Source organism: Dipodomys ordii, unplaced genomic scaffold (genome assembly GCF_000151885.1).
Source record: "Dipodomys ordii isolate 6190 unplaced genomic scaffold, Dord_2.0 Scaffold10, whole genome shotgun sequence".
In the NCBI taxonomy this organism is placed as follows: domain Eukaryota; kingdom Metazoa; phylum Chordata; class Mammalia; order Rodentia; family Heteromyidae; genus Dipodomys; species Dipodomys ordii.
The window spans coordinates 26075159-26092742 of NW_012267226.1; the positions used below are offsets into that span (position 1 = coordinate 26075159).

A 17584-nucleotide genomic window follows, 5' to 3' on the forward strand; every position below is an offset into this window, starting at 1 on the left:
CCCCGCACGGCCTGTTCCTGAGAACCAGGCCGCTCTGGGGGCCGTGAGCCGTGAAAAGCCGTCCGGAAGGGTAGACGGCAGTGAGTAACTCAGGAACTGTTCCTCCTCAGAGCAGAAAAGATGACTACCGCCGCCAGGCCCACCTTTGAACCGGCGCGGGGTGGAAGAGGAAAAGGAGAAGGTGACCTGAGCCAGCTTTCGAAGCAGTATTCAAGCCGAGACCTTCCTTCTCACACAAAGATCAAGTACAGGTAGAGAAGATGCATCTCATCTTGTTCACTGAACAAGACCCAACCTGTTACGTAGAATGCTCGTGATGTGTGATAAGTTTGAGTTCCATCTCTTAGTTGTTTTCATAGCAGTAGAATGCTAGAATGTTCTCATGATCATCTTTTTATAGGAATGGAGTACAAGAGAAGTTTTAGTGGTGAAATTTTGCTCTGTAATTTTAAAGTGCTCCCAGAATTTCCGTTAACCAGGAATTTCAGTACATAGGTGGAATAGTAGTATTCCAGAGAGACTACACATTCTCAGCACTAGTTCACAAGCCCTTGACTTGATACAAAAACAAAGACGAAAGGCATGTTAAGCAGTCTGCAGTCATCCCATGGAACAAATATGTGATTCAGTTTGGACTTTCTGAAATACTCGAAACATCACAGTGCCTGTTAACAACACTCAGATTAGGTTATTGTTTTGTCCTCTTGTTTTATACTGGAGGAGATAGTTGCATTTGTAAATTGTCTTTTGCTATAGCCATGTGGTTTTTTTCTGTGTAGGTTATACTTCTGTCCTGGTTTGTTTTCTGTGTTAGACAAACTACTCAGGATGCCCCTGAAGAGGTTCGCAACCGTGACTTCAGGAGAGAGTTGGAAGAGAGAGAGCGAGCTGCTGCAAGAGAAAAAAATAGGGATCGTCCAAACCGAGGTACCACCTGTCCAAAATGTTTGTCTCATAACATCATGTAGGTTTTCTTTCATGTAGTAATCATTTGCACTTTGGTTAAATTCACTTCTTGTATTACTCTTCATGCTAATTGGAAGGGTTAACATTTTTGTATGCTGTCATACTTTTTCTCTTAAAAACTGGTGATGGTAAAATTTCTGTATTAGAATATGTAGTAACTATTTCAACTCAAGACAAAATGTTTCTTCTGTCTACCGAGTCAATTTTGCAGCTGACTGTTGGAGAGCATCTGGAAGTGTCAGTTGTATTTTTGTTACATGTCCAGCCTATGAAAATTATTCCCTGATGGGGCTGGGAAGGTGGCTCAGTGGTAGAGCGCTTGCCTTGCATGCTCAAGGCCCTGGGTTCGATTCCTCAGCACCACATATACAAAAAGAAAAAAAGCCAGAAGTGGCGCTGTGGCTCAAGTGGTAGAGCGCTAGCCTTGAGCTGAAGAGCTGAGAGACAGCGCCCAGGCCCAGAGTTCAAGCCCCACGACCAGCCCCCCCCCCCAAAAAAAAAAAGAAAAAAAAATTATTCCCTGAACTACCAGAGAGGCTCAGTTGTAGTAGTAATGCTTTTGTAATTTACTGTTTAACCACAAGCATTTACTAGAGGCTTATGTTCCTGTCACTGTGGATGTGGTGTATGATCCTGCCATTGGAATACTTTTAATACGGGCTGTTTGTGCCTCTAGCTTCCTGTATTTGGACACACAGAGGTCTATGCCTGTCCCCCTAGCACGTGGAGTTTGAGACAGGAAGATCCAGTATTTGAGGGGCCACATAGCAAGATGTTGTCTCAATAAAAACGGAGAAAAAAGGAAATGCAGCACTTGTATCAGTAAGCTATATAATGTTGGTTTTTCCCAGAACATACAACTTCGGTGTCAAAGAAGCCTCGGTTAGACCAGATTCCTGCTGCAAACCTTGATGCGGACGACCCTCTAACAGATGTATGTTCCCGTTTTCTGTTTTCATTCCTCTAGAGCAACATATTCATCATGCTTTTCTGGGGTGCTTTCTTACACTGTTAGCATTAAGCGGTGATCTATATTTATTTAATGCTATTCTGATGTATCATTGACATCATTTGATTTTAATAGTGGTTTTTTTCGTGGGGCTTGAACTCTCATTTGATTTTAAGACAAAGTGTTCTATTGAAAGAATATAAGACTTAAGGGCTGGGAAAGTGGCTCAGTGGTAGAGCGTTTGCCTTGCATGCTCGAGGCCCTGGGTTTGATTCCTCAGCACCACATAAGCAAAAAGAAAAAAGCCGGAAGTGGAGCTGTGGCTCAAGTGGTAGAGCACTAGTCTTGAGCTGAAGAGCTGAGGGACAGCGCCCAGGCCCAGAGTTCAGGCCCCACGACCGGACCCAAAAAAAAAAAAGAATATAAGACTTAAGTGTAATCTCTATAGAATCAAATAGGAGAACGATTTGTTAGAGCACATACTTAGTTCCCAAAGACTCCGACAGGTTAGACTGCTACTACTACAAGGTACTCTCAGGGCTGGGAAGGTGGCTCAGTGGTAGAGCGCTTGCTTTGCATGCATGAAGCCCTGGGTTCAATTCCTCAGCACCACATAAGCAAAAAGAAAAAAGTCGGAAGTGGCACTGTGGCTCAAGTGGTAGAGCGCTAGCCTTGAGCTGAAGAGCTGAGGGACAACGCCCAGGCCCCATGAAGGGACCCCAAAAAAAAAAAGGTACTCTCAAACTGACCCTCTGCCCCAGGCTCTTCCTCATTAGGAATGATGTTCCCTAGAGACAAATGGTGTGTATAATGGTTCCTTCTGTTCCTAGAGAGGAGGGTAACCTAGCAGGTTAACCATTAGCACTGTAGTAGTAGAGGTGTGACTTCAGTGATAACACCACCCTTTAGTTAGAAATTAGCACAGCAGTTAACATTAAAATTCAGTGGGCCCCAACAGTCATAAATTTGCATTTTTCTATTTAACAAAATCTGAGTGGCTTACGTGGATGGCATTTATGCATGTATGTCAATAGTTCTGGACTTTACAGATATAGTCCTTAAAATAAGATGCTTAATTTTACGTGAAATTTAAGTATTTGAAAAAAAAATGCTTGTAACTGGGGTTTGAACTCAGCCTTGTGCAAATGCTTAGCTTTTTTGCTCATGGTTAGCACTCCAATATTTGAGCTATGCTGTTAGTCCAGGTTTCTTGTTTTGTTTTTTAGTTAATTGAAGATAGATCTGGGAAACTTTAGCCTTCTGAGTAGCTAGGCTTCTAGGTGTGAGCCACCAGCATCTGAAAGCCACTGCACCTGCCTGGCCTCTTGGTTTGAAATTATTTTGTTTTGGAATTTATTGCCTATTTTGAATGTTTGATTATACTTAATTACTAAATGAAAATTGCTTTGAATTGCATAAAATTATTTGATGAGGAGCTGGGAAGGTGGTTCAGTGGTAGAGTGCTTGCCTTGCATGCATGAGGCCCTGGGTTCCATTCCTCAGCACCACGTAAGAAAAAAGAAAAAAGCCGGAAGTGGAGCTGTGGCTCAAGTGGTAGAGCACTAGCCTTGAGCTGAAGAGCTGAGGGACAGTGAGGCCCAGAGTTCAGGCCCCACGACCGGACCCCCCCAAAAAAAAAATTTTGATGATGTATACGGTATAGACAATATGTTTCATTATGAAATAGTCCTTTTCTGGTTTGAATACTGTTATAGAAAAATCTTTAGGCCATGTAAACTTGCACATACTCTGATACCAGAGATTGGCATATTAAGAATTCATAAGCTTTTGTTGGATTTTATTGATTTTGATTGGTTGGTTGGTGATTATATTATATTTAATTTGGTAAGTTCATTTTTATGGGAAGAAAATTAAGTGTATATCTTCTCTCCAATCTCCTGAATTGTCACTGTTTTTGTTTTAGGAGGAAGATGAAGATTTTGAAGAGGAGAGTGATGATGATGATACTGCAGCACTTCTAGCTGAACTGGAAAAGATTAAAAAAGAAAGAGCTGAGGAGCAGGCCAGAAAGGTAAAGTCAAAGTGTCTTCCCATCTTAAACATTCTACAGCAAAATGTTTTTTAATCTTCAACCATAGCTTATAATTTATTTTAATTTGTCTTCCTCCATTAGAATATAAGCTCTGCAGAGATTGTCTGGTTTGTTTATTAATACGTCCCAGTCCTTGAAACTGAAAATATTTTTTTGTTTTTGTTTTAGTTTACATTAGTTATACACATCTCTTGCCTAAATGAGACATTTTGTCAATAAATTTGATAACTTCTGAATATCCTTAGACATTGTAATTGCATAGTGGGGTGTGGGGGAGAGGTCTAACTCAAGATTAAGAGTTGGTCATATTATAATCCAAGCTACGCAGGAGTTTTGAGGACTTTGTCTCGAAGCTATCTTGGGCAAGGAAGTTGAGAGAGACGCTTGCTTACCTTCATTGAACCACCAGAAGCTAGAAGTGGAATTGTGGCTCAAGTGGGAGCTTCAGCCTTCAGTGAAAAAGCAAGAGATGTGAGGAGCTTTTAGACTATTACTGTATCTTACTTATCTTCAAAGCTTCTAACACTGAGTAGGAGTAAGTTAAGAAAGAATTTCCAACAAAACTAAGAAGTTTAAGCTGTCATAAAAATAATCAGATTTAAAAGGCTAGGTGCTGGTGGCTCATACCTATAATCTTTTTTTTTTTTTTTTGGTCAGTCATGGGGCTTGAACTCTGGGCTTGGGCGCTGTTCCTCAGCTCTTCAGCTCAAGGCGAGCGCTCTACCACTTGAGCCACAGCACCACTTCCGGTTTTTAGTGGTTTATTGGAGATAGGAGTCTCACGGTCTTTCCTGCCCGGGCTGGCTTTGATCCGAGATCCTCATATCTCAGCCTCCTGAGTAACTAGGATGACAGGCGTGAGCCACCTGCGTCCGGCTATACCTGTAATCCTAACTACTCAGGAGGTCAAGATCTGAGGATCACAGTTCAAAGCCTGCCAAAACAGTAGCAGGCAGTTGTTCCAGATTCTTTTAGTTTGCCTATATATTCAGAGGTAAGAAGTTTACATTCTCTGGATACTTTGTCTGATCTCGCTGAACAAGGAAGCATGCATTATTGGTATTTCTTGGAGTTGTCTGACAGTTTAATTTCTTTCATCTCTGTTTTTCCTTTGTTATCAGCTTTTTTTCAATGGTGTCCCAAAGGAACATTTCCAAACTGAGTAGCCTGTGTCAAGTTAATGTGTGAAGAAAGGGCTACATAGTAAATATGTTAAGCTGGGATCTTACAGCCTGTTGGAACTATTCAACTATTACACTACAAAAACAGCCATCGATGATATATAAATGACTAGGTATAGCTTTGATGAGGCAGAATTTCATTCTCAAACTGATAAAGTGGGACTATTTGGGTGTTCAGCCACTAGTGTACCTGGCATTTGACTGTGAAAGAGATGGTTCCTTTTTTGTGGCAGTCAAGTAACTAAAATAACAATGGAAGGCCAGGACCTGTGTTTCACCCATTATTAGTAGTATATTGTGTACATTGTGTCCTTGAGCTACTGCTTTTCTGACAACGTGGAGAGAAATGTCTTAACGCTTTTAAATATCAGTATAATTTTTAAGAAAACAAGTTTTTAGAAAGCTGTTCATCTTGAGTGACGTTGGACCTTCTCACCTCCAGATAAGAATGAAATCAGTGTTGATACCTGTGCATTAAAGGATAGGAACTTATATGGAAGATCTGGTTCATTTCCAAATCAGTTCCATGCAGTTTCTTTCTCTTTGATCTGTTGTCACTAATTTGTCACCCTTCAAACACAAAAAAGTGGGATTTATATTTAGTGTAAGATAATGTTATCAATAGGTCTAAAAATTAAGAAACTAGTGCCAAAATAAAAGTAGAACAAGGCCAAGTGTGGTGCTGCACACCTACAATCACATGGCCTTGAAGGCTGAGCCAGGAGGATCAAGAGTTGAGGTCAGCTCAGACTCCCTAGAAAGACTGTCTCTAAAAAAAAAGTGAAGAAAAATAATTTTTACCTAGTGAAGAAGTAACATTATAATGGAATGGGTGTTGCATGTTGATGGAATACAGTTGTTTGCATGGTAGTTTGGCTTATAATAATTTTAGGCCAAATTATTTTGGTGAGACTTTTGTTGTGTATCTTAAAAATCCGGAAGAAACAAAATGAGGGAATGAAATCAAGAAAGAAAAGAGAGAGGAGGAGAGAGAAACCTATCTTGACACTTAACTTTTCTCATACAATCCTGACCTTTTGTGTTGTTGATGAAAATGGGCATGCAGTTAACATAGCAAGCTTGAGTCTGCTGTCTTTGACAGGAACAAGAGCAAAAAGCAGAAGAGGAGAGGATTCGCATGGAGAACATTCTGAGTGGAAACCCTCTTCTTAATCTCACGGGCCCATCTCAGCCTCAGGCCAACTTCAAAGTTAAAAGAAGGTACTAGCAGTAAGGGGTTAGATTTATATGTAATGGTTGGGAGTTGTACAGCAAGGTGCATTACGTAAAGCATCTTAAAACCTCACCCTCACTGATACCCTTTTTGTCAGAAGAAGGAAGATAAATTCACTTTCAGTAGATACTTGTAATAACCAGCTGTGTACTCCGTAATGGTCTAAGACAGTAGTGAACTGACCCCATGACACCATAAAGTTTGTCTAAGTCCCAGAGACCACCTTCCACATTCAGGCATCCAGCAGAAGAGTTGATTTGAGGGACTTGCCACAGGGCTGTCTTTATGGCTAGCATAGTCAAGACACATGCCTGTTTACAAGGAGGAGAGATACAAGCAGAGGCTGGATTCTTTTTTATTTTATTTTATTTTTATTTATTTATTTCGTCAGTCGTGGGGCTTGAACTCTGGGCCTGGGCGCTGTCCCTCAGCTTTTCAGCTCAAGGCGAGTGCTCTACCACTTGAGCTACAGCACAGTGGCTGGATTCTTATGCTGTCTCTTCCCACAAGAGGTCACACAGAACAAAGCAAATGTATCTGAATGTGTGTGGTGTTGCTGCTCAGGGCACTCGTTAGAGACCCAGTGCTAAAGTTTCCTTTGAGACTGGTCCTTTTAGGCAGCTTCTGCCAAGTACGGACCAAAGTCCAAACTGCAAAAAGGGGAGTAAATGTTGGGTATCAACCACATTGATTATTCACTAGAGGCACAGGGACTGACAGGGTACCTGAACACAGGTTTCTAAATGCCAGGGGAGGCCAGCCTTGGAGCTGACGTAAAGATGGCTTGTATGTTAGCACTTCTCTGTACTTGGTTTGTGGAGGGCTGGGCTGAGAAGAGAATGTGAATAGTAAATATTGTGTAAGTACTTGAGACGTGGAATTGTGTAGAAGAGTAAAATGAACGCTTATAGAGGATGCTGAAGGAGAGGAAGCTCATTATTTGTCTAAGGCAATTGGCAGATGTTGCTGACTTCTCTACATGGGTTGTATTTCAGCACCACTGTGTTGCTTCTGCTTGCACAGTGGCTCCCTCTTCATCCTCACTCCAGGCTTTGGCTTTGGCCTAATTCTATCCAATTATCAAGTCACAAGTTTTTGGAGTAAACCTTCAGTGGCTACTTAACTCATTCATAGTAAAAAACAACAACTGTTCCCTTGTGATGCAGAGGCCAGGATTTGTTAACAGAGTGACAAATTATTAAAGACCAAACTCCAAGGTTTGTACTTGAGCCCTTAGAAAACTCTAGTGGGAAGGAATGTAGGCTAATTGGGGTGAGGGGCAGGGCAGGCAGATTGAAGATAGGACAGCCTTGGGGTGTTTATATCTACATTTATCCATGTGTAAAACATAGCCTTGGGGTGGTGATACATACGTTTTTGAGAGGGTAACTTGACATGTCTCTGAAGTTAGTCGGCACTGGAGATGATGTACTTGGGCCTTGTCAGTTTTAAAAACTGGGTAGTTGGGAAAGGATACCCAGCAGTTGGCATCTGAAAGCCAGGCAGGACCATCCTGGCCAGACTGCTGCCAGGGCAAGGAAAACGAGCCCTGTGACTTAGCAGCACAGAGGAGTCTGGTGCTGGGGAGGCTCCAGAGAGCGTACACAGAAGAACCTGTCAGTGACAGTGTATGAATGCCAGGCTGCATAGTTTTTCCTTCCTGGTCATACTGCTCTGCTGAGCTTTTCCCATTTTGTGCACTGCAGCTGTGATGACTTTACCAACACTATTTTCCAAAGATGCTCCTGTTCTTTACCTGTTTTCCCATGTGCAATTTCGTATTTCATGTGTGGGTTTATATTCTAGATAATATTCTGGAGTTCTGTGTTTTGTAGCCCATGCACGTGTGGCTTTTAATACTTGGTGAAATCCAGTCAAGAGTTCTAACATAGATGAGGGGTCATATACGACCCTTAATTGCTATGCCCTAGTAGTTCTGTGTCAAGCCAGGTGTAGTGGTATATACTTAGGGATCCCAGTACTTAGTAGGAGGTTTGATGCAGAAGAATGCAGCATGCACCCCATCTCAGAAAACAAGAACAACAGTAATTTGTCAGTACTGTGGTGGATAACTACAAAATGATGACGAGGGTAAAATCCTCAGTCACCTGCCCTGCACCCTAGCAAGTTGGGGTGCATTAGTACTCATGGTACTGATGCTGTCTGTGTCTGACCTGAAAACAGCAAGCATGCCTGTAGGTCTGTGTACTCTCTCTCTTTAGAATTCAAGATGTCTTTAAAAGAAAAAAATTAAAAGAAATTCAGATACTCTTTAAGAGAAAAATTTCTTGAAAATATTTACTAGAGGGCTGGGAAGGTGGCTCAGTGGTAGAGTGCTTGCCTTGCATGCATGAGGCTCTGAGTTCAATTCCTCAATACCACATAAAAGCCAGAAGTGGCGCTGTGGCTCAAGTGATACAGCACTAGCTTTGAGCTAAAGAGCTGAGTGAGGGACAGTGCTCAGGCCCAGAGCTCAGGCCCCAGGATGGGCCAAAACACAAACACAGGAAAAAATAAATATTTACTAGAGTATAAGTAACAAAATTAGTTTGTATGTTCCTATTAGGAATTGTCACTCATTATAATAAAGCAACATGTATTCTAGATTACTTTGTGTTTTCCTTGGGTCAAGTATTGTGCATTTTAACATCTTTTTGTGTAATAATCATGCACATGGTATTCTTGTCTCCTGACACACACATTTTTCTTCTACCCTTCAGGTGGGATGACGATGTTGTATTCAAGAACTGTGCAAAAGGTGTAGACGATCAGAAGAAAGACAAACGATTTGTAAATGATACTCTGCGATCTGAATTTCATAAAAAGTTCATGGAGAAATACATTAAGTAGTACAGTTTTATGTGCTTAAACACTAAAATGTTATGGATCAGCTTGGCTGTTTTTGGTAGTGTTTTCTCCTTCTCCCCTGTGTAAATGGTATATAAGCCCCCTAATTATAAGTTCCAAATATCTCTTCCTTTAGTGATACTGCATTTGATGATGGACTACTTGAGTATTGCTTTAGCAGTTTCCATTCTCTGCGTGTTTCCAGTCATGTGTTGTTTTTAATATAGGGAAAATGAATCTGCTTGTAATAAATATTTTTAATCTTAAGTATCTTAATTCGTGTCCTTTTTGTTGTGACTTAGACATTTCATAAAATGTTGCATAATTTCATTTCAAAGAAAAATGCCTTTATGTGTGGTTTTTTTTCCTCTCCTCACTTCCCCTGCAGGCAGCTGTGTTAAACGCCTGATCTTTATCCAGTGGTGCTATAACTTTTAGGAGGTGGGGGCAGTTTCTTGCCCTGGCACCTTCCCAGGAATGTGGAGCCCTGCGAGAGAGGCCTGACAGCTTGCTACGCTGTGCTGTCTCCCAGAAGTATCCTGGGTGGTCCCATGTGATCTCCAGCAGTTTCCTTAGGATTCCTGAGTGGAGGGGGCGGGGAACCTGCAAATGCTGGCCCTTTATGCTGAGGGCATGAAGATGTTCAGCCAAAATCAGTACAGACAAGAAACCAACTGTCTTCCCTGGGCCCACTCACCTTTCACATGCAAGTTCATGGTGTCTGGGTCAGGTAGTGCTGGGCTCTGATGCCCATCATACCACCATGCACATCACATCCAAGAGTTCCGGAAGATTAGGGATGCCTACTTCACAGCCTTGGTGAGCTCTTCCGTGTGGCGGCCAGGAAAAGTAGGAAAGGTTCTGTGGAAAAAGGGACCACTAGAAAGCAAGACACAGTCCCTCTTAGCCAGGGATGACAGGGTCTCGGCTCTGAGGGCCTTCAGTGTGATGCTGTGCTGTTTTGCTTCAGTCACTGAGGCCCTAGCCCAAATCTCGCCAGTTTAAAGCTCCCCTGTTCTCTAGTCTGACTGGCAAACCCCTGCAGCAGAGCCATCCTGGTATCCACCAACAGGCTCTGAATCCAGAATCCCCTTCAAGAGCTGGTCTATGTTGAGAAGAGACAGCCCATACTGCTTTCTCTGCATCAGGAGGCCCAGAGAGCTTGGGCAGCGGCAGCATGACACTTGCTCAGCACCTGAAGCTCACCCAGGAGTGGAAGACTAGCCCGGGTGCAGCTGCTGCTGTGCTGCACGGTGGAACATTCCAGAGGCACCCAGCATTGGAGCTTCAAGAGAAAATCAAGGAGGGAAGAGGATCCGCTTTGCTACTTTATCCATTTATTATATTACAAGATTAAGGCACAAGTTTAAGCAGCACAGAAAAGGAAAATCTTTGGCTGACAACAGTATCCACATCTGTTCTTGTACTCCCCAGCTCTGTACAGACTGGTACACCTCTCAGTGGAGGCCAGCCACACAAAGATGCCAGAGGTTACCTGCCTAGATCAGCAGGGCTTGCTAGAATACATGCCTAGAGCAGGACGGCACACACAGCAGGCGAAGAGGACGTGGCACCGAGACTTCCATCCACCGCTGAATCAGGCACTTGCACTCACCCTGTTTCACAGAACTTTACGCAGATGTGCAAGAGCCTCCTCTGCCCCGCCCTCAAACACTGGATAAATCTGACTTGTAATAAATACAGGCATCTATCCAAAAGCAGAATCCTGGGCAAAATCACATTTAACATACTGAGCATCAAAACAGCAGGAGCTGATACAAGAAAACGCTGCGCTACACACTGCCTTACACAGAGGGCAGTGCTCAATCCTGCAAGGAAGCCACGTTCCATGACCACCGCAAACATGACAACAGGCACTCAAGTACGACTGGCTTTACAAAATACCTACTGGATATTCAGACCAGAGACAAGGCCAGATAACTCTTCTAGAAGTTGCCCCTGAGCACTCTTCTTCCACTATAACATACTCATACCAAGAGGCTTCTTAAAAATGGTGACTTACCTTCACTGCTATCTGTATCTATTCATGCAAACATTCAGCAATTTAGGATTGTTTCCAGAGCTTAAATCTATCCTCAAAGGATGAAGATTTTTCCCTGCGAAGGGAAACTGAAGCAGACCCTGAAGGCCACTCTAATAGAGGAATTTCCAAATGTTTTTATTACTTGGGCAGTACTGTAGTAATAACCCCAAAGAGGGTAAGATGAAGCCCTTAGAGTAAGAAATGCTACTCAAGTCCCTACAGCCACACCTCGCACCCATACATATCCTGATAGATAATTCAATTACTAACTGAAAAACAGGTTCACTACTTAAAAGGAAAAGCTGCCCATTAATTCCAAGAGAAATGTATTAGCTTCGTGAAGGGGGCAAGTCTGCATGCTCCCGGCTTGACTAACTTCCGGTAACTTCTTAATTATCTGCTCATCTTCCATGGAGCCACAGACCAGAGGCAAATACTTCAGCAACACTTACATGAAATAGAGATCACTTAAACACAAATCAGCAAAACAATAAAGTCAACATTTATAAAGCACAGAAGCCTTTTTCATGTCTGCCTCAGGTATGGAGAAGCTGTTGGCGGCTGGCTGTTCTCTGGCTTCTTAAAGCCCTCACTACTCAGGAGACCCCAGTTCACAATGGCCACCAGATTTCTTCGCTTAGAAGTAAGGAAGACCTCAGAAACACACACTGCTTACTGCAGTACAGATGCAAAGCAAAATATCTGGGTTTTAGAGAAAGCATCTCTACTCAGCACAGCTTTCTAGAGTCTACATGGGAGCTCTCTGCCTCAACAATCTTCTCAACTCTTACTCTCCTCTCTTTGTCTCCCAGGACCTCAATCTTCCCTTGCAAATCTCAGATTCAGAAGGCTGCCAGCAGGGAAAGATTATCCATGCATCAGTACTTGGCATAAAGGTACCCAGCCACTTCTCCACGAGGGACATTTGGAGTTTCTTCCACTGGCAGTAGAACTACTAGATTCTCTGTTCCAAGCTCAGAATCTATTTGGAGCAACTATCTAGATCTCTGCCCCTGTCGCATTGCAGAGTCAAATTCCTATGAGTTCTAAAGGGTAACCTTCTCAGTTCCTTTTTTTTTTTGTCAGTCATGGGGCTTGAACTCTGGGTCTGGACGCTGTCCCTGTGCTCTTCAGCTCAAGGCCAGCTCTCTACCGCTTGAGCCACAGCACCACTTCTGGTTTTCTAATGGCTTATTGGAAGTAAGAGTCTCACAGACTTTCCTGTGAGACTGGCTGGCTTTGAACCGTGATCCTCAGATCTCAGCCTCCTGAGTAGCTAGGATTACAGGCGTGAGCCACCGGCGCCCAGCTACATTCTCGGTTCTTAAATAGGGAATCTCCACCACTTCCTCCCCTGCCAGCCAAAGCTTAGGAGCAAGGCCACCATGAGCTCCAGGCATGGGTGGGCATGCTGACTTCTATACCCTTTGGCCATCAGCTTCTCGGAAGCAGAAAGAATAGTGAGAAGAAAATGCTCAGAATACGTTCTGCAAATGCTGTAAGGTTTTTGGCAAATGATGTGGTTTTCCTGGCAACTTAGTTTTATGGACCTACAGACAGTCATGTTTGTTGTCTACAGAATCATCAATGAAGTAAAGTGACTGTCAAGACTCCTGATCCAACCACTTCTCATATCTCGGTGTGATGCTGGCAGCATGCAGACACTGAACTCGCCAGAAAGCCCACTCGAGGTTAAAGCAGAATTGTTTTGACATACCTTTACTCAAAGCCAAAGCTTTTGTCCTTCACCCTGACACAGTACTCTCAAGTTCTATGATCAGATGTCCCTTGAGAAAATCAAGATGACCAAGACTTTGGATATAATTTTTGATATAGTCTGTGGTTGTGCTTATAATAGAACACAAAGAGAAACATTCACGCCTAGTATTGATGGGCAATTCTAGAAGTTCTGTGTCTAGTCTTATTTCTTGGGCTCTGGAAGGTGTGGCAGCCGTGTGTGCGTGTGACACATACACATCACACATGTAGGACACAGCCCAGGCGCGCATGGTATTACATGCCTTACTTGAGGCTGTTATCTCCATAGTTACAGCTTCCCTTCTAGGCCTTTGCTTTAAAACGCAGCTTCTCCTGCCTGTGAAGAGCTGAGAAAGGATTTAACCTTTTGAGCTGCGTCTGCACCTGCTCAGTCAAGTCAGGAGAATAAACTTGTACCTGCTCCCCGGCTCCCAGAGAACTATGCACCACATTCCACGAAATGTGCTCTTCCCAGAGCACAAGGAGGCAAGATGCTGCATACTTCCAGAGCTCAGAGCAGATGCTCAGCAACTGTATTCTCACTTCTTACAGATTAAAAAAAGTATGAGGACAAAATGACTGAAGCCCTTAGCTTAACAGGAGGTGTGTCCCAAAAAAGAAGCTATAGATGCCTTTTCTCAAGAAGAAATCTTACTAGGTTAAGGTTAAAAAAAAAAAAGATGGACAAAAGCCCACAGCACTATTGTAGTTAGAACCCCTGAAAAATGTTCATGTCCCCATCGAACTTCTGACAACCAAAACGCTTGATAATTTAGTAGGACCAGCAAGAGGGTTCTGGTGAAACTGGGCCGCAGTTCCGCTCATACCTGTTGGACACATGAGAGGGGCATCCATAGATGCTTTCTAGTTTGTCCTCAACATTACTTGGAAAGAGTTTGAACCACACGCCTCATGAAGAGTGGTGGGGGAGTGGACAGGGCCCCTCCACCTCATCCCCATCCACTCCATACTAACCCTGTGTCCTGCGGGTGAGGCCGCTTGTGCTGTCCCCACCCCAAGCCTGCAGCAAGCCCAGTGCTCAGGTGTGCGCAGTCATCTGCTGCTGGATGTGAGACCCTAAGAGCTCGAGAGCAGGCAGCACACAGCTCCGAACGCACCTCAGCGCAGAGCTTGAGGCGGTCAACCCCGATCCCCCATCGGGCCCAGGCTGGCTGGCCACGGCCATTGCTTCCTCTCCTCTCCTCTGGCCTCAATCTGTCTTCCTTCTACACCCTCACTTTGAGGCAACCATAACTTCACTCAGGTTACACTCCAAAGACCAGTCCTAAAACAGACTATCCACGCAAAGTGCCCTAACTAGTGTTGCCTTCAGTATTTTAAGAGGTTAAAGTCTCAGACTTCGGACTTGCCCTTCCTTGTTTGCTTCCTTTCTTTCTTCTAAGAAGGCACAAGAAAAGGATCTTGGAAAAACACATTGAGAGAGAAAATTCAGTACCCCATTACCTATTTCAGTTCTCTTCTCTGAACCAGCATCTCCTAGCCAAGGCCTCTGAAGTCGCATGCAAAACATCACAGCAAAGGTACAAGAGACCCACACTCTTAACGGTCCTGGCTTATTTCTGTGGCACTTCTGTCTCACATCTATAACCTGGAAAACCCTAAGCATGCTGTGTATCTACTGGTCTGACTGCTTTCAAAGCCCGTGAGCAGGGAAGCCTGTGTGCTCCTCCACACCAAGCAGACAACGGATCGAGGGAAGGGGTGTGAGGCCGCTACCCAGCCCCTCATGCAGGAATGTGGGCGGGGAACCTGAAGAGATCTGAAGGCCACCAAAGCAACTGCTGGCAAACGACCATCCATTTCCTGCAGTGCTATCTTGAAAAAAATGCAATGGGGTAGAAAGAATATCCCCTTGCAAGACAGCTCGCATAGAAGAAGAAAGCCAGAGCCATGATCTTGATGCAAGGTGTCACAGTGAGTCTTCTCCTCGCCCACCCGCCTCGGTTCACAGGAGGAGGCCGGGAGCAGCCCAGCCTGGCACCGAGGAGGCAGTGGCGGGAAGCCGGTGTGCAGCTTTGTCCTACTGGCCACGATCAGATGTATCAGGAACGAAAGGGTGACCAGTTCAGATATGTCCTCGAGGTCCAAGCCTAAGGGACATATACGCAGACCAAAAAAAAAAAAAAAAGCGCATAATAAAAAGTAAAATTAAAAAGAACAAAGTGGAGACAGAGATAAACTGAGAGAAGTTAGGATGGAAGAAGATCAAGACCATAATGCTATTCTGTTTAAAAAATACTGTTTAGTCCAGAAAATCTAAGAAGCCTTGTAACCACCTGAAAACCAAGCAGGCAATGAGATGATGATCTCCATCCCTGGAGGCTTCTTACCCCCACCCCACTCACTTAGAAAATATCCCACAATGGCACAGGGACGCTGAATTACGCCAAGATGAGCTCTAGGTATTTCTAGCAGGTTCTTCTTAAATTAAACATGCAAAGAAGCAAGGAAAATGTGGTATTCCAAGGAACATCCAGGTTCGGGTTTATCAGCTTAAAGCCAGAGCATCCCACCTACAACGTTAAACTCCATTTCCTATTTCTTCTGAACTTTGTCTCCAAACCCACACACATCTCCTCTTCCACTGTATGTAACAGAATCCACAGCATTCTCTTCTCTCCGCAGTCATGCAGGCTTCCTGTTCTCTGTAACATTATAAAGAGTATTCTTATAATCGGGAATCTTTGACAATGCCTTTCCTGGTTTCCGATCTGCCACCATCTTGATCTTTCTTTTCTCTCTTGTTTGTCAGATTTCAGGTACAAAGTGGGTGGCCGTTAGATGAGAACTTCCATCATCTCTCCATCGGGAAACTCCATCTTATGCAGCAAACTGCTGATCCGGCCTCTTCCATGACCAGAAGAGTTCTCTGTCAAATGGAAGAAACATATCAGCACCCTTTAATGTGATTTCATTTCACCCAGAAGTGTCCTTCATCACGGTATATACCTAGGGAAGGCCACGGGTTTACGTGGATAACCAGGGAAAAGGAAAAGCTGAGTGACAGGACTCAAATGCAAATAAAAGCAATCAGGCCAGACTCTGGTGGTTTGAACCTTTAATTCTAGCTACTCAAGAGGCTGTGATCTAAAGATGACAGGTGGGAGCCAGCCCTGGCAGGGAAATCTAAAAGACTAACTTCCAATTAACCAGTAGAAAAGGCAGGACTAGAGGTATGGCTCAAGTGGTAGAGTTCAATCCCTGATTGGAGTAAGTCCAGCAAGAGTGTAGGCCGAATTCAAGCCTCAGTGCTAGCACAACAACGAGAACCATGGTGTTGATGAAGCTGGGGCTTTGTACCGGCGCGCCTCACCCCACCTCTTAGAGCTGCCTGTGCCCTTCATATACTCCTTGCCCTGCTTAGAAACGGGCACATCTCCAGCAGGAGACGTGAGCCCTTGGCATTCAGAACCTTGAAGGCAATGTCTGTGAACCTGACACACCCCACCAAGGTGGAGGCGAGGAGTGTGCCCATTTCACACGTGGCAAGTTACAAGCGTCTACACACAGCCTAAGGGTGTTGGCATGAGCCTGACTGAAGCGTGCTCAGCTCCCATCAGACCCCTTCTCCTGTGCCACAGGGGGCCCTGGTGGGGACGCTGCCACGTACCTGGCTTTTCTGCAGACCCCTTGGCGGCTAGGTGTTTCAGGAGAGGGCTGTGGGAAGGGGTTGTGCTCAGTCTGCCACGGCCGGGGAGGGAGGCCATGCTGGGCCACAGCGGTTGGGCACCCCTGTCGGTCTGGGTGCTGCTGTCCTTGCTGCCTGTCTTGGCGTGGGCGCTGCTGCCGGCCGAGGCGGGGGCTGGAGAGGTGGGCAGCAGGGCGGCAGGGGCGTGCTCCTGGTGCTCCTTCCCAAGCAGCAACCCTGAGGGCAGAACCGCGCTGCCAGTGGCGTTCTGTGTTCCGCCCTCCCCCTCCCCCTCCCCTGCCCCTTCCCTTTGCTTCTCCCTTCCCTCTCTCTAAAAACAACCAAAAAAAAATCCTAATCTTTGAGGTTTCGTTCTTGACTCCGGAGTGCTTAATTCACTCAATGATTTATTATCCAAGCACTTACAAACACAGAGAGTAAAAGCAGAAAGGACTCAGTTTGGTCTCTAAAATGTACACTTACTTTTTTGGAGGGGGTCAAGAGGTGTTGTAAAACAAACTGGTTAAATATAAACTGTAGAATAAAATTATTCACGGGACAAAACCACTGGGAAGGGCTGTACTCAGCCTGTTGCCATTGGAGAAGGGACAACAGGGTTGAGAGAAAGCAGAAAAGAGGTGCTCAGAGCCAGAGAATGAGGGGTGGGAGATTTCTGCAGAGCTTTCGGAGACTGTGCCTGCCTTGTGCAGAAGGACTGGACAGAAGTCCTGTGCTTCAGAAAACTTAGAATGCTTCTCTGGTCCTGTCTTATGCAGCAGGACCGGACAGAAATCCTGTGCTTCAGAAAACTTAGAATGCTTCTCTGGTCCTGTCTTATGCAGCATGACTGGACAGAAGTCCTGCGCTTCAGAAGACTTAGAATGCTTCTCTGGTCCTGTCTTA

General features: G+C 44.5%; 2 protein-coding genes across 2 annotated transcripts in view; one reads left to right on the forward strand and one right to left on the reverse strand.

The window, feature by feature from the left end:
* The first annotated feature begins 110 nt into the window (after nucleotides 1-110).
* Nucleotides 111-9500, forward strand: Cwc15 (CWC15 spliceosome-associated protein). Its single transcript, XM_013009860.1, has 6 exons — nucleotides 111-251; nucleotides 815-927; nucleotides 1818-1900; nucleotides 3840-3947; nucleotides 6252-6370; nucleotides 9104-9500. Exons 1-6 carry the CDS (start codon nucleotides 121-123, stop codon nucleotides 9231-9233), a joined length of 684 nt encoding a protein of 227 aa, XP_012865314.1. The 5' UTR covers nucleotides 111-120; the 3' UTR covers nucleotides 9234-9500.
* Nucleotides 9501-15508: 6008 nt separating this feature from the next.
* Nucleotides 15509-17584, reverse strand: part of Amotl1 (angiomotin like 1) — a 65659-nt gene continuing 63583 nt past the window's right edge. The window contains 2 exon segments of the mRNA XM_013009540.1: nucleotides 15509-15922; nucleotides 16664-16949. Coding sequence (XP_012864994.1) covers nucleotides 15831-15922; nucleotides 16664-16949 — 378 coding nt within the window. The 3' untranslated portion in view covers nucleotides 15509-15830.

Coding starts and splice junctions, on each gene's coding strand:
- Cwc15 (XM_013009860.1), top strand. CDS start 121: ATGACTACCGCCGCCAGGCCCACCTTTGAACCGGCGCGGGGTGGAAGA. Junction 1,901..3,839: donor CGGACGACCCTCTAACAGAT/GTATGTTCCCGT, acceptor TTTTTGTTTTAG/GAGGAAGATGAAGATTTTGA. Junction 6,371..9,103: donor AACTTCAAAGTTAAAAGAAG/GTACTAGCAGTA, acceptor TCTACCCTTCAG/GTGGGATGACGATGTTGTAT.